The sequence below is a fragment of the Meles meles genome, chromosome 11 (assembly GCF_922984935.1).
Source record: "Meles meles chromosome 11, mMelMel3.1 paternal haplotype, whole genome shotgun sequence".
NCBI lineage: Eukaryota > Metazoa > Chordata > Mammalia > Carnivora > Mustelidae > Meles > Meles meles.
In genome coordinates this window covers 35614726-35640830 of record NC_060076.1, presented here as the reverse complement: position 1 = coordinate 35640830, position 26105 = coordinate 35614726, and the positions used below count along the sequence as shown (strand labels likewise).

Below are 26105 nucleotides of genomic sequence, written 5' to 3'. Positions count from 1 at the left end.
CTGCTGATACCTTTACAAATTATGGAGAGTGTTTATTCCTACTTAAGAATTTGATGAACTCCTAGGCGAACCATAAGAGACTATGGACTCTGAAAAACAACCTGAGGGTTTTGAAGGGTCAGGGGTGGGAGGTTGGGGGAACAGGTGGTGGGTAATGGGGAGGGCACGTTTTGCATGGAGCACTGGGTGTTGTGCAAAAAGAATGAATACTGTTACGCTGAAAAAATAAATAAAATGGAAAAAAAAAAAAAAGAATTTGATGAACTCCTGTTGTTTTGATATTACAAAGTAATTATGCTAACTTTAAGATTTGAAAACAATAAATATGTTTGTAATTTTTTGTTAATAAAGTTTATAATTTTTTTTGTAGCTTATTCACCTCGATGAAGATTGTGTAACAGAACTTTCTGTACATCACAGAAATAACAGGCAAACAATGGAGGATTTAATTTCATTGGTAAGAAGTACAATGTGAATTTGAGAATAACATCTTTTGTTTTATTGTTTATTGATAAATGTACCAATAAAGTATATTAAAAAGAGTAGAACATTTTTCAGACCTAGGATTTTATCTTGGGTATAAATAATATATTTGTGTATGATTTTTCACTCAATTATTTTCTCATGCCTGCTGGATATCCTCTTTTTTAAAAATTTAATTTTTTTGGTGTGTGTTCCAAAATTCATTGTTTATGCTGGATATCCTCTTAAAAATAACATTGATTAAAGAAAATTATAGTGGGGAAAAGATAAAGAAATAGAAAATACTAGTCCACAGAGAATTGACAGAGTTCTGATTTTACTCCTTGAAATTCTCTAACATGGAACTGTGATTCTGCTGTAGGAATAGGTATATGCGAAGCTCTTTTCTTTTTACTTAAAAGCAACCTTGTAGCATCACATCACCCCTAAGCTTATGAACCAAATACCATGCAATCATTATCATGATTTCTGTGTTGGATCATTTTAGCTCTTTCAGATGCTCAGTCTCTAGATTTTTTCCTACAGATGGAGGTACTCACTGCTGACTCTGAGTATAATCTAACCTGAAGCAGGGATTGTGCCTAACTTTGCTCCTGATTTAATACTGTGTCTTTCATCATCTATGACTTGTATTTTTTCTCTTTTCTAATTTGCAAGGTAAAATTTAAGCAAAATTTTTTTTTACTAAACAAAGCTTTGCTAAGCCATAGTTCTTTTCAGTGAGAAGGTATAAAGGATTTCTTTTGAATGATATAATAAGCAAAGGTTCTGGAATGTGTGTGGAAAACAGAGTGATAATTTAGTTTTTCATGGATAATGCCTTTATTTTATTTTTAAAGATTTTGTTTGAGAGAAAGAGAGCATGAGTGAGGGGGGAGGGGCAGAGGGAGAGGGAGAAGCAGACTCCCCACTGAGCAGGGAGCCCAACACAGGGCTAGATCCTAGGACCCTGAGATCATGACCCGAGCCAACGGCAGATGCTTAGCCAACTGAGCCATGCAGACACCCTGGATAATGCCTTTATTTTTTAAAAGATTTTATTTATTTGACAGAGAGACACAGTGAGAGAGGAACATAGCAGAGTGAGTGGGAGTGAGAGAGGCAGGCTTCCTGCAGAGCAGGGAGCCAGATGAAGGGGCTTGATCCCAGGACCCTGGGGTCATGACCTGAGCCAAAGGCAGATGCTTAACGACTGAGTCACCTAGGTGCTCCCTGGATAATGCCTTTAAAGGAATGTCAAGAATTGGGAATTGTTGCAAGGTCTTTTATAATGAGAATTTGAAGTTTCCATTGAAGTAACTTAAAAATAAAAAGTATGACTTTTTCTTTAGGATGATCTTTAACACAAGACTGTATGTATTTCAGATACATAAGATTTCTTTTTAAATTTTTGTTTTACAAGTTTTCAAACACCTACAAAAGTAGAATAGAATCATTTAAAAGTGATTTTCCATGTAATCATCATCTAGTTTCAACAGTTAATGACACTTTGCCAGTTTTATCTGTATCCCAGTACCCTCTCCGATCTGTCTTTTCTAACTAGGATATTTCAATTAGTCCCACACATCCTGTCATTTTATTTTTTTATTTTTTATTTTTTTTTAAAGATTTTATTTATTTATTTGATAGAGAGAGATCACAAGTAGATAGAGAGGCAGACAGAGAGAGAGAGAGAGAGAGAGAGAGAGAGAGGGAAGCAGGCTCCCTGCAGAGCAGAGAGCCCGATGCAGGACTCGATCCCAGGACTCCGAGATCATGACCTGAGCCGAAGGCAGCGGCTTAACCCACTGAGCCACCCAGGCGCCCCATCCTGTCATTTTATTGAGAAAAAATTTGGTTTGAGATCAATAGACTTAAAATCTGAATCTTAAAGCTAATAAGTGCTAATAAGTGCCTGGATGGCTTCGTTGGGTGTCCAGCTCTTGTTCTCAGCTCAGGTCTTGATCTTGGGATCGTGAGTTTGAGTCCCATGTTGGAATTTCAAGAACTATTGAAAAAAGTTCTTAAAATGGTATCCTTTATTTGGTTTTTACATATAGTTTTCAAACTTAAAAGTGAAATGGAAATAGGAATTATTTACTTCTGTTACAGAAAAAGTAGATAATGAAGCATGATGGAGATTGTTTTCTGGTGTTACTCTCTTTAAAGATCTCCATGATTCTAAAAGCTAGACTTGAACAACATCAAGAATGTTGTGAAGAAAGTAATAGTTTTTCTTCTTTTGTCCTCTTCCCTCATTCTAAAATGCTTGTTTATATTTATTTTCCAGTCCTAGGGATGAGTAGGATAGGCTATGCATTCTAAATGTGAGATTGTCAACTTTATCTGAGCACTAGAGTCTCCTGGGTACTTTAAACTAATCCCAGTGCCTAGGTCCTACCCCCAGAGATTATGATCTCATTGGTTTGGTGTGTGGCCTAAACATCAGAATTTTTAATAGCTTCCCAAATGGCAAAAATTTAGAGTAGTACTTCTCAACTCCTACTACTATAAATTTTTGCCATTCAGAGTATGTTCTGACCAGCAGCATTAGCATCACTTGGTGCTTGTCAGAAATGCAGACTCTCAGGCCCCACTTCAGACCTGCTGAATCAGAATAATCTGCATCTTAGTAAAATCCCTGAGTGATTCCTATGTACATAAAAGCTTGAGAAGCATTGGTGTAAGTCAGTGGTTTTCAACTGGGAGTGATTTTGCCTCTCAGGGGACATTTTGGGTTGTCACAACATGGGTATGTATACATGCTAATGGAATCCAGTGGTTAGAGGCCGGGATTCTGCTGAATATCTCACAATGCTCAGAATAGCCCTCATAAGAGAGAATTATCCAGGCCAAAGGCCAATAGTGTTGAGGTTGAGAAATCTTGGTTTAGGTAGTCTAAGAGAATTCACATTGGTCCTAGTACTTTCCAGTTTAAATAGCTTCAGGGAACCCAGATTTGAGGTCATCTGTGGTCTGTTAAACTTTTTTCTGGCACTTTGGGAGCTTTGCCTTTATTTTGGGGGCTGATTAAACAGGACAGGGAGAAACCAGTTTAGTGAGATCTATGCTGGTATGGTGCTGCTGATCTTTGTGCAGAGAGAGAAGCAATATTATTCTCAAATGTTTGACTCCTTGAACTCCCACTTTTACATCATTTATATGAGCTCTGTCTCTTTTTTTTAAAGATCTTATTTAGGGGCACTTGGGTGGCTCAGTTCTTGGGTGTCTGCTTTCAGCTCAGGTCATGGTCCCAGGGTCCTGGGATCGAGCGCCGCATGGGGTTCCCTGCTCAGCGGGAAGTCTGCTTCTCCCTCTCCCACTCCCCCTGCTTATGTTCCCTCTCTCACTTTATCTCTCTCTCTGTCAAATAAATAAATAAGGCCTTATTTATTTGTTTGAGACAGAGACAAATTTAGAGCAAGAGTTGGGGTAGGGGCAGAGAGAGCAGGAGAAGCAGATTCCCACTGAATGCAGAGCCTGACATGGGGCCAGACGCAGGGCTGGATCCCAGGACCCTGAGATCATGACCCAAGCCAAAGTCAGACACTTAACTGACAGAGCTACCCAGGCGCCCCAAACATGAGTCCTCTAAACTGCTTTTTATATGCAGAAGTTAGAGTTTCATATGTGTTGTGATTTTGAACTATCTCACCATGGCCCTCTTTAGACTCACAGTAGTGGTGCTAGAGCTCCCTTCCACCTGACTGCATTCCTTACTTTTCCCCTCTCCTTCCATCTGTGAGTGACTGTGAATTGTGGGAGCAGCCAGTCATCTGGTAGAGGGACTTCACTGAGGGTTACACATGCATATGAGAACCTATTCTTACCCCACCCCTGCAGTGCAAATCGCCCTGTATTCTGGTGGCAGAAGTTTAAAGATTGAGGACCTCACAGCTAAGCTTAGGAAGGACAGTGAGCCATTCCTCAATTTCTCAAATGCTCTGTCCCAGTAACTGCCTGTCCTCAGCCCAGGGGCTTGGGCAGTTCTCTACCGTGTAGTCTGTGTGAACAAGAACTAGGGATTTTAGAATGTTTCATTTTTTTAGGAATGGAGCCTTTTTTATGATAGGTAGACCTGTTGCTTTACTTTCAGACATTTGACTTTTGAAGCAGGGAGCTGCTGGAGACATGGGTTGTGTTAGACTTGTGGACTGACATCACCTGAAAGTGTAACTAGTGTGCCAATTAATCTGTTATTGAACACACAATTCCTCCATGTGTCTAATCATAATGAGTAGCGTGCAGTGGCTATGGCAAAAAAGTTATTAAAAGGATGCGTTTTTGCTTAGGGATAAAGAGGGCTTAGAGTTGTAAAACTCCCAGGCAGGCTGAGAGGACTCCATCTAAAACTGTCCAGGTATTGTTTACAATCTAAGGAGGTGGCAACTTGTTTCTGAGCCATTGTCTGTAATCAGTGTATGGCATCTCTTTCACAAAGGTAGGACTATCATACTGGAGAGTGATTGTGATTGCATAGTTTTTATCCACTTCCCAAGTACCTTCTCTATGAAACTTTTTCTGTCCTTCCTTCCAGCCCATCCTGTCTGGATTAAAGGCAGCATTCTTTGATAATTTATCACAGAATTTTATACTTCTTCTACTAGATTGATAGATCCATTATGTAGATTTCAAAGATACATGCTGATTGTGGCTATCGAAAATATTAACTGATAAAATTTATTAATAATAACAGTTTTTATTTATACCTTTTTTGTAGTAGGCCTTTTTGGATCATGTGCCTTGTGAGGAGATACATGCATTAAATATTATTTAATTTATTAAAATTTAACACTCTTGTAGGGTAGAGTCACCTAGTTTTATGAGTCCATTATTTAGAACCTTCTAGTTATATACACAGTGGATTGAAAAGGTGTGTTTACATACAACACTTCCCTAAAACCTCACCAAAATAATAATAAAGAGATAAAAAGATAAAAAAATTCACAAGGATGTTGAGGATAAAAGAGGAGACAAAAAGTTATGTCAATAAAATTTGGGGAGTCATAAAATAGAGAAGCGACATCTGACATAGCATTTTAGAAAAGCTGAAAGTTAAGTGTCTGTAGTGGGAAAGAAAAGAAAATAAGCAAATTGATTAGAGCCTTAGGCTCCAGAAAGACTTAGGAGTCAGAGGTATTCGAAGCCTCTGAAGTTGGGAAATAAGTAGGGTGGAAAATAGGAAGATTGGTTGAAAATTTGTACTATAAGCAGTTGGACCCCAGGTCCCTTTCTTTGCCTTGTGCTGCATGACATCCACCTCCTCCTTACCCCAGCAGGAAATGGGAGACAGTGAACAAGAGGAACTCATCTACCATACACAGCTTGGGTGGAGGTGATGAGCCATTCTGAAATGGACGCATAGCTACATGCAGTCTTCATATTCAGGAGTGAACTGTATCTCTAACCACCTTCCCTATTCAAGCCTGAGAATGTTGGAACCAGGATTTTATCCTGTTTGCAGTGGGGGTGGGGAAAATATTGGAAGATTCAATTCTAGGGAAAAGCCAAAGAGAGGACCTCCTATACTAATGGTTGGGAGTTCAGATTCCTGTCTGTTCATCATAGAGAGAAGCCCCCAAGGTGATGAACAGCCTCAGACTATACTAAAAGGCTTTAATTAACTGTGCTTTGTAATTCTTCATCTTTCAGTAGAGATAGGCGGCCAAAGCTTATCACACATTTGAGGAAAGCCTCTAACATGAAAATCAGAGATCAAAACAAATGGTGGGGGTGGTGAGGTAGGGGAGAAGGAAGAAAAGTAAAGATACTGGGAAATAAAAGATAAGCAGAGAGTGGAAGAAAATGGTTTTTTTTTGTTTTGTTTTGTTTTGTTTTGTTTTATTTGACAGAGAGAGATCACAAGTAGGCAGAGAGACAGGCAGAGAGAGTGAGAGGGAAGTAGGCTCCCTGCCGAGCAGAGAGCCGGATGCGGGACTCGATCCCAGGACCCTGAGATCATGACCTGAGCCGAAGGCAGCGGCTTAAACCACTGAGCCACCCAGGCGCCCAAGAAAATGGTTTGAAGTGATAATTAATATTCCCAGAGATAAGAAATGCTATTTCTTCTTTGAAATAGGAATAAGATGACTAAAAAGGAACATTTCAAGAGATAGCTCTTGAAAATTTAAGATATGACCACAGAAATGAAAAGCTTAGTAGAAATGTTTGAAAGTAAAATTAAAGGAAAACCTCTTAAAAATAGAATCTAAGAACAAAGAGATAGATGCACAAATGGAAGAGAATGGGTAAGAAAGGTCCAACATACAAATAATAGAAGTTGCAGGAAGATAAAACAGAAGAAAGAAGGGAAGAAAACATAAAAAAATAATAATGATACAAGAAGAAATATTCCAGAAGTGATGGTTTTTAAGTTAGTAAAACTGAGTTTTTTAAGAATGAAGGGGTTTAGCCAGGTTTTGGAAATATGAATGAAAATAGATGAACACAAAGTGAAATTTCAGAAAACCGGGGAAAAGAGAATATTCAAAAAGTTTCAGAGACCCCCCACCAAAAAAAAAAAAAAAAAAAAGCCTCCAAAAGATCATAAAGAAAGGCCTGGAGTCAGAAAGACCTTGGATTTTTCAGTATCTGTACTAGAAGTAAGAGGACCATGGAAAAATTTTTTTCAAAATTAAAAATTATTGTCATCCTAGAATTCTATACTCAGCCCAACCAGAATTAAGTGAGAGCAGGGAATGCAGTCATTTATCAGACATTCAGGGTCACACAAGATTTACCTCCCATTCATCCACCCTCAGGAAGTTACTGGAGGATGTATTCCACCCAGACAAGAAAGTAACCAAGAAAGAGGAACATTTAGGATCTGGGAAACTGGGGATACATTGTAGAATAGATGTGAAGGGAATCCCTAGACCAACAGTTGAGTTGCAGGTTGAGAAAGAAGCCAGACAAGGGTGGAGCATGGAGTGCAGACAGCAGGTGGAATGTCTCCAAAGGGGCAATATTGGATGGAACGGATTAGCTGGTGTGTGTGGACATGTCGAGGGGAGGTGAAGAGTGCTGGGGAGTGTGGAGTTGAATTAGTAAGATGAGCAACTGCCTCTTTTTTATTTTTAACTTCAGGAAAAACCAAGATACAAAAGAAGGAAACGCAAGGGTAGTACCCCTTGTGGTTTAGCTGCAGTTCCATATTGGTTGTTAGGATATTAGAATATTTATCTACTCATTAGTAAAGAATTCCTACTCGGAGCACCTCCCCATTGTCCACTACCTCCCTCAGGTCCCCTGGGCACCTCCCTCCCGTCTCCCCTGGGACCCGTTGTTTAAAAGTTATGATCTTCATGGCAGAGTGCTCCAGGACCCTACTCACCTCTCAGCCTCTGTTCTAATTGCATAGAGTCAGGGTACCAATGAAATATTTTGAACATTACCCCTATTCAGTTGTTAATTCTAATTTACATAATCATGATAGTGTAAATATTGATTTAACTGAAAATTGTGATAAAATTATAGTAGGAGGATGCAAGGAGGCAGAATGTATGGGGCAGGAAGGGGTCGTAGTAGATCTAAATCCTTATTTTCCATACTAGGAAATTCATAGATAATATCTGAAGCTGAAAAAAAATTAAAGCTATATAAGCAACAGAGAAACATAGAAGAAATAGCTCTAAGTATTTAAAAGTGGTTCCCTCTGAGAAGTAGAAACTGTGTGTGAGAGAAAGAGAGTTGGTACAGGGGATAGCTTTTTTTTCCTGAATGGAAAAAAAAATAATGTAAAATAAATCATTATTTCTGAAAACTAACTTTAGTATTCTAAACAACTTGATTTTCTTTTTTCCAGTGGCAGTATGACCACCTCACCGCTACCTATCTTCTTCTTCTGGCCAAGAAGTCTCGGGGAAGACCAGTTCGTTTAAGGCTTCCTTCTTTTTCCTGTGGACTAGCCAATATCACCCCATTCACAAACATCAAGGTAAATGTTAGAACCTTTTCTTTTTAAGATTTTATTTATTTAGGGGTGCCTGGGTGGCTCAGTGGGTTAAAGCCTCTGCCTTCTGCTCAGGTCATGATCCCAGGGTCCTAGGATCGAGCCCCACATCGGGCTCTGCTCGGCGGGGAGCCTGCTTCTCCTTCTCTCTCTGCCTGGCTCTCTGCCTACTTGTGATCTCTGTCTGTCAAATAAATAAATAAAATCTTTTAAAAGGATTTTATTTATTTATTTGATAGCACAAGCAGGGGGAGCTTCAGGCAAAGAGAGAGAAATGTAGAAATGTTAGAACCTTTTGAGTGAACACTGACTACTCTTTTTTTTTTTTTCCCCAGAGGAAGAGGGAGAATCTTTTTTAAGATTTACTTATTTATTATCTATCGAGAGAGAGAGAGAGAACGCACATGGTGGGGAGGGGCACAGGGAGAGACTCTTCAAGTAGACTCCCTGCTGAGCATGGAGCCCAACCCAAGACCCATGAGATCATGGTCATGAGATCATGACCTGAGCTGAAACGAAGAGTCAGACACTAAATGGATTGAGCCTCGCTCAGCAGCCTTGTGCTTGCTCCATTCGTGAGTGGACACACCACTGGTGTCAGGGAGCCAGAGGAAAGATGTTTTATGATTTAAATATTTTTGGTGGGAGGGATAAAATTTAAATAAGTAAGTAAGAAAATAAATATTTTTGGTGAAGAAAATGGGAAATTCTGAACTTGAACTCTAAAAATCTGAATGTTAACGTGGCATTGAAATAATTCTCTCCTCCCCTCTGTTTTTCACAAAAATAATTTCTTTCTTTCTTTCTTTTTTTTTTAAAGATTTTATTTATTTATTTGACAGAGACAGAGACCACAAATAGGCAGAGAGGCAGGCAGAGAGAGAGGAGGAAACAGGCTCCCTGCTGAACAGAGACTCTCTGATGCGGGGCTCGATCCCAGGATCCCAGGATCCTCATGACCTGAGCGGAAGGCAGAGGCTTAACCCACTGAGCCACCCAGGCCTCCCACAAAAGTAATTTCTGATTGTTGCAGAAAAATTTTAAGCCACAGATAAGCTAAAGGAAAATAGATCTTATCTATGAACCTATAGGTTTTATTTGACTACATCTTTCCAGTCTTTTTTAGTATGCTTATTTACATAATTTATGTATATGCAAGTGCTTTTAAAAGATACTGTATTATTGGGTTGTGGATAAAAATTTTAAATATTGTTGGGACTAAGATTTCTGAAAGAGGATATACTATACTTTATATTATAGACATGAAATATTTTAATGAATATTTTGATTTATGTTGATTGTTGATTGTTTAGGTTTGTTTTGAGCAGTAGTTAATAGCTTATGTAATTCAAAGTCCTTGTATGAGTTTGTTGTGACCATATAAGTTTTTCTATTTTTTGTCTTCTTTGTCTCATTTTTCTTTGTCATGAGCATTTAGAATGGTAGAGAAGCTTTACATTTTTGGAAGCACCTGGGTCATTCCTAAGAGTTAACATGAGTCTTTGTCTTTTGTCTGATTCTTTGTTACCTAAATTCTGCCTTTCACATCATTTGCTGGCTGGGTGTGGAACTTTGTAATATAATAAGTCTTCCCTTCAGTTAATTTAGATTCTAGCACTAGCAAATTGTACTTTTATTATTCTCAGAGAGAGGTGGTTAGCTCTCTTAATGGAATCCAGTATACCCCAAATGACTATGTAGGTGAGGTGATTTTATTTCTTTAGGTCTCAAAATTCTGTTAAAAAAAAAAACACCTTTTTCATGATCTTGTGTTGAGTCTTCCTCTGACCCCCCCTGAATTCCTTTACTGCTTCATTTAGCTCTCTTTTTGGCACTTATCAATCATGTGTTGCAGATATAGGGGATTTTATGTTCTTCCCAAATCCTGCCAGTCCCTTCTTCCCTTTCTAGTTGATATCTTGATCAAACTAAGCACGAAAGTGTCAGTAGCTGTTACGTAAGGGAATCTTGGGAGTGAGATAATGTCATTCTTCGGTTGGTTTTCTAGTTTGTTCTTGGAGAGCTTTATTGGATTGGTGAATACCCCATGCACAGACAGATCTTTCACGCATGGACTTCATGAGTCGTCCTGTCACTCCTCCTGCCCACATTGCCAGACCCTTGAAACTCTCAGACTGAAATGAATACCTTTAGGTCCAGGAGGACACAAAATCAAAACTCTGTTTCTGATCAAGGTAGTTTCAGAAAGGAAGTAGATAAGTCTATACTTCTAATAAATTCTAATTTTGTCTTAAATTATATATAAATCACACAAATTATAATAAACTTTATTAATAAACTTTAGCTTAATTTTTACATTTATGACACCATAGTTAACAGGCCCAAGACATTTTCCTAAGCCTTTGAATTTTCTTACATCTGGATTGGCCTGATAATAATTTATCTGCTTATAACATTTATGAAGTATTCAAGTGGAAAAGATCTGGGAAGATACTTACTCTTCTCTTTCAACTAATGAGCTTTGACCCTAATCATGTAATTATCTGGGCATTTATGTTATTTAATCAATTTTTATGATAGGTAGACATTTTAATGACAAAAAAATGGAGCAGAAATCAAATTTTGGGTTTTCTGATTTTATGCAAATCACTGAAGCTTGAAACAAGGTTCCTTTGTACTCTTCTTGATAGAATCATCCCTTTTCTCTGGGGTGTTGTTTATAAAAAGTGGGTAATCCTGAACTATTAATCAATAGATGGCATTTTCAGTGAAACCATAGTATAGTCTGATCCAAGAATCATAAAAGACTACATCATCAACATATCATTAGCATCTTCAGCCCCATGCTTGCTCTATAACAGTTAAGTTGAGGCAAGACATGCATAAAGATAGCACTACACTGGAATAATAGATGTTGGGTGCCAATAAGGGGCTAGAGGCGTGCTCTAGTAGGTTTAGGAAGGTTTAGGAAGGGAGTGATCACCATAGATGACCCAAACTGGATCCATAGTCAAGTCTAGAAAAAATGGAAAAGAAGGAACACAGTATTCAGGGCAGGATAAATGAATTAGCAAAATCTCAGGCACCTAAATATGCTTTATATATTCTGTTGGCAGTCACTAGACTTTGGTTGAGATGGAGGGGTCAAGTAGGGGCAAAGTGAGAGGAAGAGGAGGAGGAGGTAAGCTGCGAGAATAGGAGAGATCTAGATTGTAGAGAACCTTGAAATGCCATGTAGGCATTTCAGGGTCAGGGTTAGACTTTATGCTATAGATAATGGGAGGCATTGATTTTTAAACAAGATAGGATAAGTCACTAACATGACAGTAATTTAGAAATATTTATCCAGACTTGTTCAGTTAAGAATGTGTATGTTGTTACTCCCTTCTGCAGTGCCCATGACAGCCATCATTCATTCAACACTGCTCTTTTCCTCACTGAACCTATATTTAGCTTTAGTATTTTTCTCCCCCTAGCACTCCATGTAGCTAGTTCTAGTTCATGATAATTGGAGAACTCTGTCATTTCTGGCTGAGAGGGTGGAAACATTGGTGGCACAGACCATACTGCCTGTTTGAATAGTTCATGTCTGAGATGTGTCCATGAATTAGAGCAATGGCAGTGGAACTGGGAAGTAAATGTTGAGGTATGAAGAATTCAAGTAAAATTGTTTGGCCAGCTAAACTCGATGTTGAAGGGAAGGGAAGGAGAGAGAAATAAAAAATCCGATTATAGGGGGACCTGGGTGGCTTAGTGGGTTAAGTCTCTGCCTTCGGCTAAGGTCATGATCTCAGGGTCCTGGGATCAAGCCCCACATTGGCTCTCTGCTCAGTGGGGAGCCTGCTCCCCACCCCCACCCCCGCCTGCCTCTCTGCCTACTTGTGATCTCTGTCTCTCAAATAAATAAATAAAAATCTTTAAAAAAAATCCGGGGGCGCCTGGGTGGCTCAGTGGATTAAGTCGCTGCCTTCGGCTCAGGTCATGATCTCAGTGTCCTGGGATCGAGCCCCGCATCGGGCTCTCTGCTCCGCAGGTGAGCCTGCTTCCTCCTCTCTTTCTGCCTGCCTCTCTGCCTGCCTCTCTGCCTACTTGTGATCTCTTTCTAAAAAAAAATAAAATAAAATAAATAAATAAATAGATTAAAAAATCCGATTATACTTCATAGTCTTAGGATTTAGAGTATGTCTAGTATACCCTTAGTTTGTAGAGGGGGAAGAATGAGGGAAGATGAATGACTCTAGTGGTATTGTTAGCACAGGATCCCAAATAACCTGTCCCCAAGAGATGTTTCATGGAGCTAGTTTATTCCTAGGAGAAATTACAGCATACTCTGTATGTACTAACAACAAGGAAACCTAAGTCATTTCCCTTCTGTTTACTAATTTGTTGGAGCCTTTTTTTTTTTTAAGATTTATTTATTTATTTCAAGTGGGGGGCAGAGGAAAAGGGAGAGAGAGAATCCTGGAGCAGATGCCCCCTGATTGTGGAGCCCAATGCAAGTCTTAATCCTAGGATCCAGAGATCAGGATTTGAGCTGAAATCAAGAGTCAGATGCTTTACTGACTGAGCCACCCAGGTGTTCCTTTAGACCTTTTTATGTTACTTGTCTGCTGTTACAGTGATTATCTGATAATGATAAGCAAAATAGTATGGCATATAATGTAAAAATGTTCCAAGACACGTTGTTTGAGAGTCCAAGATTCTCTTATGTAATAATTCGTATTAGAGCTTTTTGACTTCCTATTTTCTGTCCTAGATGGTGAGCTCCTTCAGTATATTATCTGCTTTGTTTCTGCTTCCAGGGCCTTGCCCTGTGCCTTGAACATACTCTTTTAAAAATTGAATCATGTTGGTGTTGTCTCTAAGTTTTTCTGGTTTTCAATAGCCAAAGAATCTGAGTCTAGAAGATATGACGACAAGTGATGAAAACCATGCACCTGGATTGATAGACCATGACTGGTGTAGAGACGGTTCATCAGCAGGTGGGGCCACTCCTCAAACACCACAGGTTGGTTATTTGTATTACTATTTAAAGCAGTGTATGTCTTAGTTATGAAAACATCTAGACTCTCATTGGATGTGTGTAGTAGTTCCATGTAATATGCAGTATTGTGTATGTGCTTGGAAATTTATTGAATTACTAAGCCATTGAAAACATTAATGAGAGATTGTTGGAATATGAATGAAAGGGAAGCCAGTTATTTCCAAGTTGAAGAAAGCCAAGATCCTATTTTGGAGCACTTTACTGCTCCTCGTTTACTTTTTTCTCCCATTCTTTCTCTTCCCCTCTTTCGCCTCCCTTTCTTTTACCTCCCCTCTCCCATTCCAAAAATGAGGTCTAGCTTACATGTGGTTAATTATTCACCATTTTATTTTTATTTATTTATTTTTTTAAAGATTTTATTTATTTATTTGACACAGAGAGAGATCACAAGTAGGCAGAGAGGCAGGCAGAGAGAGAGAAGCTGGCTCCCTGCTGAGCAGAGAGCCTGATGCGGCGCTTGATCCCAGGACCCTGGGATCATGACCTGAGTGGAACGCAGAGGCTTTAACCCACTGAGCCACCCAGGCGCCCCTTATTCACCATTTTAGTCTACAATTCTGTGTGTTTTGACAAATGCATACAGTCATGTAACCACCATCAAAATCAAGAACAGTTCTGTTGCCCCCCAAAATTCCCTCATGCTTCTTCATAGTCAACTCCATATTCCCCCCCAACTCAGAGAAGCAATTGATCTGTTTTCTTTCCTTTTGATAATCTTTTTTTTTTTTTTTAAATCTTACTGGTGAAAAAAAAATCTTACTGGTGTTCATTGAACTTATTGGATGTACAATGAATGTTATTCCTCTGCTGTTTTTGAGGGGCCATGCAGAGCACACTCCTTCCTCCAGCGGTGAAATACAGGAGCAGGGGTGCTTGTTTCTGCTCGGGAATCCCACTAGACACTTAAATCCAGAGCTTTTACTGGGGCCTGGTTACACAGGCTCTCTTTGTTAGTGCTATCAGTCATAATCACAGAAATTCTAGACTACTAGAAGGAAAGCTGGTGTTCATCATACATCACACTGCTTGTAGTCTGTACAACCTGGTACGGCAGGGTTCGGTGCCTCAGCTATACAAACAGGTACAAACAGACTTGTGTTGGGAACGTCCTAAAAGCTCACTTCCCAGCTTCCAGCTGGGACCTGCTATGCTAACTCTTATGCACAGCAAGGCCCTTGTTACATATGTGTAAGAGTCCTACTGTGTGTATACTTAGGAGTGAAATGAGTATCTTCAACCTTACCAGCCATTTTTCCCTCCAAGTGGTTGTATTAATTATACTTCAGCCAGCAGTAGAAGTGTGTTGCCATTGCTCCACATATTATTAATACTTGGTATTTTTAGCTGTTTAATATTTTCACATTTACTATTTAAATATCTGATGAGTATAAAGTAATATCTCCACTGTTGAAAAGTCCATTCTTTCACCACTGGATCTACAATGGTACTTCAATCATATATCAAGTTGTTGGAGTGTGTTTGTTTATGGGTTATATTTTCGTTTTATTGGTTTATTTTCACTAATACTAGACTTCTTAATTACTTTAATTTTGTAATTGTTTTTCTATCTGGTTGGCCAATTTCCTCCCATCTTATTCTTCTTTAGGAAGTCTTAGCTATTCTTGTCCCTTTGCATTTCCATATGCATTATAGAATCTTTTTTTTTTTTTAAAGATTTTATTTATTTGACAGAGATCACAAGCAGGCAGAGAGACAGGCAGAGAGAGAGAGAGAGAGGAAGGGAAGCAGGCTCCCCGCTGAGCAGAGAGCCCGATGCGGGGTTCGATCCCAGGACCCTGAGATCATGACCTGAGCCGAAGGCAGAGGCTTTAACCCACTGAGCCACCCGGGAGCCCCTGCATTATAGAATCATTTTGACAAATTTCACATACACTCAAATGTTGAAATTGCATTGAATTTAAGATTCAATTTGGGAAAAATTGAAATCTGGACCCTCAAATCCCCCTATCCATAAACACAGTACATCTCTTAATTTATTAGGTTTTAGATAATGACTTTCAATAAAGTTTTACAAATATCCCCCAAAAAGTTTTTATTTTTTTATTAGATTTATTCCCAAGTATTCTTGTTTTTTTTTTTTACTGCTGTTGGGATGTTTTAAAATCATATTTTCTATTACTGGTGTAGGGATATGAAATTGATTTTTATGTATTGATCTTATATTCAACAACTTTCCTAAACTCTTAAATTCTTATAATGTGTTGTTTGTTTTTTTGAGAGAGAGTGAGTGTGTGAGCTGGGGATAGGATTTGGGGGAGGGGCAGCAGGAGAGAATCTTGAACAGACTCTATGCTGAGTGGGGAGCCCAGGACAAGGCTTGATCTCACAACCCTGAGATCACAAACTGAGCCAAAACCAGGAGCTGGAGGCTTAACCATCTGAGCCACCCAGCCTCCCCTGTCTGTATATTTTTTGAGTGTTCTGTGTAGAGAAGTGTATCATCTGTGTATGGCAGTTTTGTTTCTTCCTTTCTAATTCTTATGCCTTTAATATCCTGTCTTTTATTATTATACTTAGTAGGCCTAGCAATATAGCAGACACAACTGTGTTCTTCCCAATCGTAAAAATAAATAAATAAATAAATAAATAAATAAATAAAGTTGCTTTTATCATTAAATATGTTTGTTCTCTCTTTCTCTCTCTCTCTCCCTCTTATACCTTCCCCCTCCCCCTCTCCCTCACTCTCTCTCTCCTTCTCCCCTTCCTTGTCATTCTTCCCTCTCTTCGCTGCACCTCCCGCCTCTTATTTATCAGGTTAAGAAATGTTTTTCATTTAGTCCCATTTTGCTAAGGTTAGTTTAAAAATCATGAATCTCTGTTGCAGGAAACAAACTAAGTAAAGTTCACCTACTAAGATAATCATCTGTTTTTGTTCCTTTCATTAAAGGAGTTTGTTACATATTATATCAATACTTTTAAAATTTTTTTTTAATTTTTAATTTTTTTTTGAAAGATTTTATTTATTTATTTGATAGACAGAGATCACAAATAGGCTGGCAGGGAGAGAGGAGGAAGCAGGCTCCCCGCTGAGCAGAGAGCCCAATGCGGGGCTCGATCCCAGGACCCCAAGACTACAACCCGAGCTGAAGGCAGAGGCTCAACCCCTGAGCCACCCAGGTGCCCCATCAATACTTTTGATGTTAAACCAGTCTTGTATTCTTTAAATAAGCCCAGTTTACTATTTTTTTTTAATACATTGCTGGGTTTAGTTTGCTAAAATTTTTGCTTCTATGTTTTATTTATTTATTTATTTATTTATTTATTTATTTATTTATTTGACAGAGAGAGATCACAAGTAGGCAGAGAGGCAGGCAGAGAGAGTGAGAGAAGCAGGTTCCCTGGTGAGCAGAGAGCCCGATGCGGGACTCGATCCCAGGACCCTGAGATCATGACCTGAGCCGAAGGCAGTGGCTTAAACCACTGAGCCACCCAGGTGCCCCTGCTTCTATGTTCTTAAATGAAATTGGCCTATAACTTTTTTCTTCTGAAAATTTTAATTTTATTATTACAGAAGTAATACATGGATATATTTATCCTGCAAAACATTCAAACAATATAGAACAATGTCAAATAATGGGTGGAAGGCTTTTTTCTCCTTTTCTTGCTTTCCATCCCATTCTGTATTAATCTTATCTGATTTGGGTATTATGATTATATTAGTCTTCTAAAATGAATTGGAATGTGTTCCTTTCCTTTTTAATTCTCTGGAATGGTTTCTTAAGAGCTAGGGATTTTATTTTCCTTGAATGCAGGTAGGACCATGCAGGTAGTATGAATTCGGTTCCCAAACCTATATGAAATTAGAAATTATTCAAGGAGACTTTTGGGGATGCCTGGGTGGCTCAGTCGGTTAAGCTGCTGCCTTTGGCTCAGGTCATGATCCCAGGGTCCTGGGATCGAGTCCCACATGGGGCTCCTTGCTCAGTGGGGAGCCTGCTCTCTCTGCCTCTGCCTGCCTCTCTGCCTGCTTGTGCGCGTGCTCTCTCTCTCTCTCTCTGACAAATAAATAAAATTTAAAAAAATATATATATAAAGGAGACTTTTGCTTTACATAAGCCCAGTTTACTAGAGCCAAGGCCAGGACAGACATATTTTTGCACAAAACTCCTTTCCAGGGCAGAATTATATTTAATTCACCCTTTCATTTTAGTTACAGCCCCTTCTGACTTTTCTTGAGAGCTATAGTTCTAGGTCTAAGGCTTCCATGGCTGTTAAAACCTGTTCTGTCATTATCTGACATAGTAGGTAGTTACCCTTAGAGCAGTGGACAGTTTCAGCCTTGATTACATCTCTGGATTCATGCTCCTCTTTTTAGTTTGCTCTCTGAGGATTTTCCTTACTTTTGTGGCAACCTCAACCATAAATTCGGAAGGATTAAAAAGTATTTTGTATCCAACATTTCTGTTAGAGTATTTTCACATGGTTTTTCTGCTCTAATCATTGACTAAACTTTTATTTTTTGATACGTGTTAGAGACAGACCATGGCAATCTAGGCATGGGAAACAATTCTTAGGGATTTATTTGTGGCCTTTCTCAGTACTGCCTATATCTGGGTATGTTTGATTTAACATTTGACCTGAAACGTGTTGAAATCTGTCAATAGAACAGACTAAAGTGATCTACATGTACTAAAGAGAACTGAATATTACATTTTCAAATTTCCTGATATTGCCAATAATGTCCTTTTGAGAGTATTTCATTTTAATAAAAATGGTGCAAGGTAATTTGCAAATGATTAAGGCATGTTGTAGAGAAATTGACTTTTCTTATTCGTCAGTGTGCTTTTATCCAGGAACTTTTTTTTTTTTCCAGTTTGCCAAGCATTGGACAGAATCAAATGGTCTGGAATCTAAATCATTAACTCCAGTATTATGCAGAGCATCTACCAATAAATTAAAGAACAAAGAGAATGTATATACGCCTAAGTCTGCTGTAAAAGATGATGACTGCTTTGTATTTCCTGAACCAAAGACTCCAGTTAATAAGAACCAGTATAACAGAGAAATACTCTCCACACCAAATCATTGCACTACACCCTCAAAAGGTATTTGTATGTGGGCTAATCAGTGGTACAATACTTTAAATTCCATTCTGCTTACCATCTATATAAACATATAACAGGTCAGAAATGACTAGCATTGCTCTCAGGAATTTCTGCTTTTTTGTCATACGTTATTTGCATTGGTTGAAATGAAAGCATATTAGTCAACTTCTAATTTTTCTTAAGTGATATTTTTTCTCTTTTTCCCATATATGGAGTTGAATTATAGCATCATAGAATAAATATCAAAGCCAAAAGGCAAGTTAGAGCTCATCTCATCCACCTGCATTTTTCACAGCCGAAGAACCTGAGACTCAGAGGAGTGATTTGCCCAAGGTTATATATCCAGGTTTAGACTTTGCTTTCTCTTTTGCCCCCACTTATCGTGGCTAAAGCTAAAGTCTCCGCTGAGCCCTTCTTACTCATGTGGATCTCCAGTTCTTGTATCTGATCCTGTCCGTGCCCCATCCCAGCAGACGGGAGAGACCTGTGATGTCCTTCTAGATATCTAGATCTGTGTCCCGATATTATAACTTTCTCATTGTCCTTGGTTTCCTCGTCAGCTCAGTCATCACCAATTATGTAAGCTGTTTCCTTTATGACACCTCAGTGTTTTCTTGCTGGCTTCATTTGAGCACATTCTATTTTGTTAATGTACCTCTTAAGACGTGAGCACAGTTTTCTAGTACTGGGTCTCATTTGGATAAGACCGTAAGTGTCATAAGAGTAGAAATTCTGTCTGCCATGTCCATTGCAGCATGGTATAGTATGTAGTAGGGGCCATGTTTATTGTCTGGTACATAGTAGGTGCCCAGCCATCTCTGTTGAATGAAGGAATGAATAAATTAGAGCCTGGAGGTTTTTTTTTTTTTTTTAAATATTTTCTTTATTTGACAGAGAGAAATCACAACTAGGCAGAGAGGCAGGCAGAGAGAGAGGAAGAAGCAGGCTCCCTGCGGAGCAGAGAGCCCGACGTGGGGCTCGATCCCAGGACCCTGGGATCATGACCTGAGCTGAAGGCAGAGGCTTTAAACCACTGAGCCACCCAGGCGCCCTGAGCCTGGAGGTTTTATTTACCATGTCTATGTTGCTTTTTAAAATAACCCCTAAACATTTTTGGCCTTTTTCCCAGCAATTGTGACATACTCTTTTTTTTTTTTAGAGAGAGAGAAAGTGAGTGCATGTATGAGTGGGGAGTGGCAAAGGGAGAAGGAGAGAGAGAATTTCAAGCAGTGGGTGGGATTTGATCTCATAACCCTGTGAACATGACCTGGGGTGAAATCAAGAGTCAAAGGCTTAACTTACTGAGCCACCTAGGAGCCCCTGATCTACTCTTGATTTATGTTAAGAGCCTCATGAACCCAAATTCTGAAACACTGCCATGAGAACTGCTGCTAAATCACATCCTGCCATTGTGCTTTCAGTTTACTAGTGGGGCTGAGAGTCAGCTCCAGGGCTCTATTTCTTATAAAGATAGTATGAAAAACTCTGTCAGAATATTTACTGGAAGTTATTTTATTATGTTAATGGCATTTTCTCATTCATCAACTCAAACAATACTCCCCCCCACTCCCCGCAATTGTGAGGCTGGTTTGGTATGATAACCTTTTGTGGCTGCTTGGGGTTGTTATGAGGGTTTAGTGAGATAACATCTGGATATAGTGGGACCTTAGTAGGAGCATCTGTTGCATTTTTTCTTAATGGGGGTTGTTTCTCTTGGTATTTGTTAATAATATAGCTACAACATCCATAGCATCCTTTCTGAGTCAGGGAGTTGGGAAGGGAGATAAAATGGACTTTAGCTCACTGAGGGCTTTTTTTTTTTTTTTTTTTTTAAAGACTTTGATGTTTACAGTCCCTTCTGTTACTATGTGTGTGTGTTTTAACTTTAGTTTTTATTGTTTTTAAGATTTATTTATTTTATTAAGAGAAAGTGCGCGCGCATGTGTGTGAATGTGTTGGGGGAAGGGGCAGAGGGAGAGAATCCTCAATAGATTTCCTGCTGAGCACTGAGTCCATCATGAGGCTCAATTCCAGGACCCCTAAATCATGACCTAAGCCTAAATCAAGTTGGCTGCCCAACCAGCTGAGCCATCTAGGTGCCCCTGTGTTTTTTAACTTTTTATGTAATTCTGAAGGTTTTGACATATGCATAGTTTGGAATTTTTAGTGTTAAAGTGTCATCAGTTTGTCTATCTTTTCCCTATGTGAAAGGTTGTGTCAGTCAAAAAGAATTATTGGCCATTTTTCTTTATTTTATTTTTAATGATTTTATTTATTCAAGAGAATGAGAGCATGAATGGGGGAAGGACAGAGGGAGAAGCACACTCCCTACTGAGCAGGGAGCAGGGTGTGGGGCTTGATCCCAGGACCCTGGGATCATGACCCGAGCCCAAGGTAAATGCTTAACCCACTGAGCCACCCAGGTAGCTTTCTTTAAACATAAGAGCCACCAATAGAAGCTAGTGGCTAAAGCCCCGATTGATAGTTTACATTAGTGCTTTGCATTTGACTGACTCTGAGTCATTTCTGATATTAGCAGTAATCACTTTACTGAATTTTGTACAATCCACTTAGTGACAGTTTGTCAAAGAGTAAATGTGTATAGTAGTAGATACTCTTTGTGTACAAAGATGAAAACTATTTTCAAAGATACTCATGAGTGATCTTATTTTCTTATTCTTGTGGAACCAGTGAAAAATGCTGAATAGTCATAAACAAAATAAAACCTCTAATGTCTTTTTAAAAACTTGATATCTTATACTTATTATAAAGTGTTATTACTTCTAAAGGGTATGTAAGTTTTAGATCATGAACAAAAACTTAACTAATCACTGGTAGCCAGATTTATAATTGCGAATTTGTCACAAGCTGGTTACAAACACCGTAGTAGAATCAAACACAAAATTCTAGAATAGGAATATAAAAATAACCAAAGCTCACAGCTGTTTAATAACTTTGTCAAGACTTCATAGAACTGTTCTCTTTACCTAACAGGAGTTGAGTAGGACTAGGAATTGAATTAACACCTCTCTACTGTTTCACTTAAAAACATAAATTGGATCCTTGTATAAATACAGATTGACTTATTTATAGATAGGAAAATCAGTAGCCATAAAATCTTTGTGTATATGATCTATTTAAATTTATCATAATATTTATAGTATAATTTTAAGCATGGCCTCAGTTTTGCAAAGAAGGAAAAGGGGAGCCACACGTGCAAAGCAAAATGATACTGTGTTTGTTATAAATCACATGGAAACATTTCTTTAAATAATTACAAACTTAATAGCTCTGGCCCAGTGTTTATAGTATTTCTGAATCAGTGATGTATGTGTTATTGAAAGAAGTTTTGAAACCATAATATGTCACCTGCACATGGTTTGTGTTTCTTGTTTTTCTAATAGCCAGAAACCTGTGCCCGAAAGAAACCCCAACTAAAACGCCAACAAATTCAGCAGGAACAGAGAAGTTAATGACAGGTGTCATTAGCCCTGAGAGGCGGTAAGTGTTCTGTTTTTTAGATTCTTTAATCTTCAGTATATGTAACTAGATTTCCTTTTTTCATGTATGATAAACCTGATTAAGGTAACAAACCATTGTATAAATTATGTTGGAGACTGTGGGAATGTCTAGCTGAATGACAATGGTCTGTGGCCATTCCTGGAGCTGTTGCTGCTGCCTTCCTCATGGGGTGGAATTCTGAAACTCCTCAGGGGTAAGACTGGCACTTTACCAGGCTGGGAAGACAGTGGCCCTGGCCCCAGCCAGGTGGTACCCTTTCTTTCTTTTCTTTTTTTTTTTTTTAAGATTTTATTTATTTATTTGACAGAGAGAGACCACAAGTAGGCAGAGAAGCAGGCAGAGAGAGAGGAGGAAGCAGACTCCCTGCTGAGCAGAGAGCCCGATGTGGGACTCCATCCCAGGACCCTGGGATCATGACCTGAGCCGAAGGCAGAGGCCTTAATCCACTGAGCCACCCAGGTGCCCCGGTGGTACCCTTTCTGAGGCTCATCTCTTCATACGCTTCCGCTGGCAGAATATAGACATCCGCTAACAGCAGTTTCCCAGATAGTAAAGATACCAATGGGTGATTCAGAGAAAACTCATTCTTCTTGTGGGGACAGCTCTGCAGCATTCATCACCCTTTCTTGTCTTTTATAGCTATTTTTTTTAAGCCACATCCGTTTTGAGGACAGTTGGGGAAATTAGACCATGAACTAGATATTAGATAGTACTATGGCATTTTTATTAATTTTCTTGATGTCCTGTTGGTATTTTGGTTTTGTAGAAGAGGTCCTTATTCATTGGCTATGTGTGCTGAAGTGTTTCAGGGTGAAGTCTCAGGATATCTTCAGGCAGGTTACTTTCAGATTGTTCAGCAAAGATGCACATACATTTAATGTTTTTACTTATGTATATATGTAGAGAAAGCAAATGTGGCAAAATACAACTGTTGAATCTAAGAGGATATATGGGTGTTCATTGTACTATTCACTCAACTTTTCTGTATATTGACTTTTAAAAAAAAGCTAGGGGAGAAATAGTTTTGCCAAGTGGCAGTTGGCCAAGGGGAGCAGTGATGACTGCATTTCCAGTGGGAGATGGCTTTTGTGCTTCCTGGAGAGTGAGCATACTCAAGTGGGCTGCGAGGGCCCCAGCTGCCAGGACGCCCAGCTTTACTCATGGATTTTTATTTTTAAGATGTCGCTCAGTGGAACTGGATCTCAACCAAGCACATGTAGAAGATACGCCAAAGAGAAAAGGAACCAAAGTGTTTGGGAGCCTTGAAAGGGGATTGGATAAGGTTATCACTGTGCTTACCAGGAGCAAAAGGAAGGGCTCTGCCAAAGATGGGCCAAGAAGACTAAAGGTAAGTGGACTGGAATTCTTTAATATGGTTTTCTGAAGCTGACTGCTAACTGGACTTTTTTTTTTTTTTTTTTGTCATGCATTTTGATGCAATGGGCTTTGAGAATGCAGAGGTTAATTATATATACTTGCTCCTTTCAAGGAGCAAATCACTGTAGTTAAAATACTCAGCAGTTAATCACAGAGGCAACATGGAGGTGGGGAAACATGGGGGCATATATGAGGAATTGAGAGCTGCCTCGAGGATGGGGACTAGAGCTTAATTGTCATATCTCTGGCATGTGGGAAAGTCCCTGACACACAGATACCTTTGTAGGCCCTCACAAAGTATCTGAATGCATAGGAAGTGAATTTGAACTTTGTGTTGTATGTGAAGAAAATAGCAGCAGACTGGGAAGGTAGGCCGAGAGGTCCTCACAGGCCCAAGAGGTTTAGACCTTATTTGATAGTTCTGTTATTTTTTATTTTTTTAATTTTTTTTAAAAGATTTTATTTATTTATTTTGACAGAAATCACAAGAAAGGCAGGCAGAGAGAGAGGAAGGGAAGCAGGCTCTCCGTTGAGCAGAGAGCCCGATGCAGGACTCGATCCCAGGACCCTGAGATCATGACCTGAGCCGAAGGCAGCGGCTTAATCCACTGAGCCACCCAGGCGCCCCAATAGTTCTGTTATTTTTTAAAAGGCTTAATGTGTCAGTGGTGTGGACAATATGTTCAACTGGTAAAAGAAAGGAAAAAGAAGTTATTATGGATATAAAATATCTCTTTACTCTCTTGGATTCTCTCAGCATTCCTTCAGACATCTAATGAATAACATATTTGTTTGGGGGAAGTAAGAGGTAAAGGTAGGAAAAGATACAGCCCATGTCACTAAGGATCTCATAGAGTGGCAGTGAAAACAGCCAGGGATGGTGTTCTGTGCTGTGATAAAAACATGTTCCAAGACGTGTGGGGCGTGAAGGAGGGCAGGGAAGATGGCAATGTTCCCTGTGGTTTGGGGAGTGGGTCTGTGTTTAGTTTTTGCACTGAGACTCTTTGGGAGCAAATCTGGACAGGTTTGGGGAAGAAAAATGATGAGCTGTTGGGCAGAAGTGTGCTTCAGGGGAGAATATTCATTTATGTCCTGTTTTAAAGTGGAAGAAGATAGGACTTCTCCATTAATATTTGTTGCCTTGTTGAACTTGTTTAATGCACTGAGGAGTTTTGCACATCTCTGTTCATTAAGTACATTTTGTCCTTTTGTTCTAAGATTTCTCTGGATGGAGACAGTTCTGAAATATTTTAAATCCTGACATTGGGATTAAGAAAACCATAGTGTCATTTCCCTGAAAAACAGATAAAATTAAGGAAACATGTCCAATCATATACATTATTGAGAGGCCAAGCAGTTTTCAGATACTGATGGATAATATGCTGAAAGTGTTCACCTCTGTAAATTGTTTGGAACCTGAATGCATTTTCCAACAAGAACTGCTGTGTTAGTTGACTTTCCAGGTATTCCTTAATACTTCCAAGATATAGTTTGGGAATGAGAGGACCTGGGTTCTAGCCTCAGCTTCGTACTGTGTAACTTGGATAAGCCATTTTATCCTTGAATGCTTCAGTTTTCTTATTGTAAAAACTGGAGATAATCTCTACCCCAGCAACTTCACAGAGCTGGGATGTGTATACAAAGCTGTCTCTATGAGATGCACATGAAATGTTCTATTTTATCAGGTGTTCCAGTGTTGAGTAGCATTGTTTCTATCCATGTTGAGCATTTTAACCCCAATGGAGCAGAACCACAGTCCTAATTAGCACACACCTAACATTGGAAACTTGACCTTTGGATCTTTAACCCTTTATAATGCTTTAAGTTTTTGCAGAACTGCAGAGCTTGCTTTAGGAAATTAGTTTCATTTTTTTCCCATCCCTACCTCTTATATTAAAAGATTATAAATTTACAGAAAATTTAAAAGGATGGTACAAAGAACACCTTACATTGTTAAGATAGCAAATCATGTAGTTAAGCCCTCTTGTAGGAAGTAATCTGTAAAAATCTGAAACAAACAAATTAGGGTTAATTCTTTATTTTACAAAAGATATCACTAAAATTGTGATTTGAAAATGTTCTGCTTATTTTCTTGACAAAGCCAATTTAGTTTGGTGAAATAGACCTGGATAGGAACCCAGCAGACAAAAGGTCCTGCATTAGCTTTTATAACCTGAAGCTGGGTTCCTAAACTCTAGTCATTTAACTCACCTTCATAGTGGCATATCATCTGCCCTATTATTTATCTGGCATTTTCTTTATATTGACTCTTTAAAAAACAAAAGACAAATTTACAGCGGTATAACTGACATAAGTAAACTCTACGTACTAAAAATGCATGATTCGGGGCACCTGATTGGCTCAGTGGGTTAAAGCCTCTGCCTCAGCTCAGGTCATGATCTCAGGGTCCTGGGATGGAGCTGCCCGCATCTCCGCTGAGCAGAGAGCCTGCTTCCTGCTCTCTCTGCTTGCCTCTCTGCCTGCTTGTGATCTCTGTCTGTCAAATAAATAAGTAAAATCTGGGGCGCCTGGGTGGCTCAGTGGATTAAGCCGCTGCCTTCGGCTCAGGTCATGATCTCAGGGTCCTGGGATCGAGCCCCGCATCGGGCTCTCTGCTCCGCAGGGAACCTGCTTCCCTTCCTCTCTCTCTGCCTGCCTCTCTGCCTACTTGTGATCTCTCTCTCTGTCAAATGAATAAATAAAAAATCTTTAAAAATAAATA

The 26105-nt window shown here is 39.1% G+C and overlaps 1 protein-coding gene across 4 annotated transcripts in view; it reads left to right on the top strand.

Moving 5' to 3' along the window:
• MELK (maternal embryonic leucine zipper kinase) overlaps window positions 1-26105 on the top strand; it is a 97310-nt gene that overhangs the window by 63529 nt on the left and 7676 nt on the right. For all 4 annotated transcript variants that reach the window (XM_046021774.1, XM_046021770.1, XM_046021772.1 and 1 more), the window contains 6 exons: window positions 371-457; window positions 8267-8398; window positions 13260-13382; window positions 18253-18484; window positions 21889-21985; window positions 23186-23354. In XM_046021774.1, the coding sequence (XP_045877730.1) occupies window positions 371-457; window positions 8267-8398; window positions 13260-13382; window positions 18253-18484; window positions 21889-21985; window positions 23186-23354 (840 nt within the window). The remainder of the gene's footprint in view (window positions 1-370; window positions 458-8266; window positions 8399-13259; window positions 13383-18252; window positions 18485-21888; window positions 21986-23185; window positions 23355-26105) is intronic.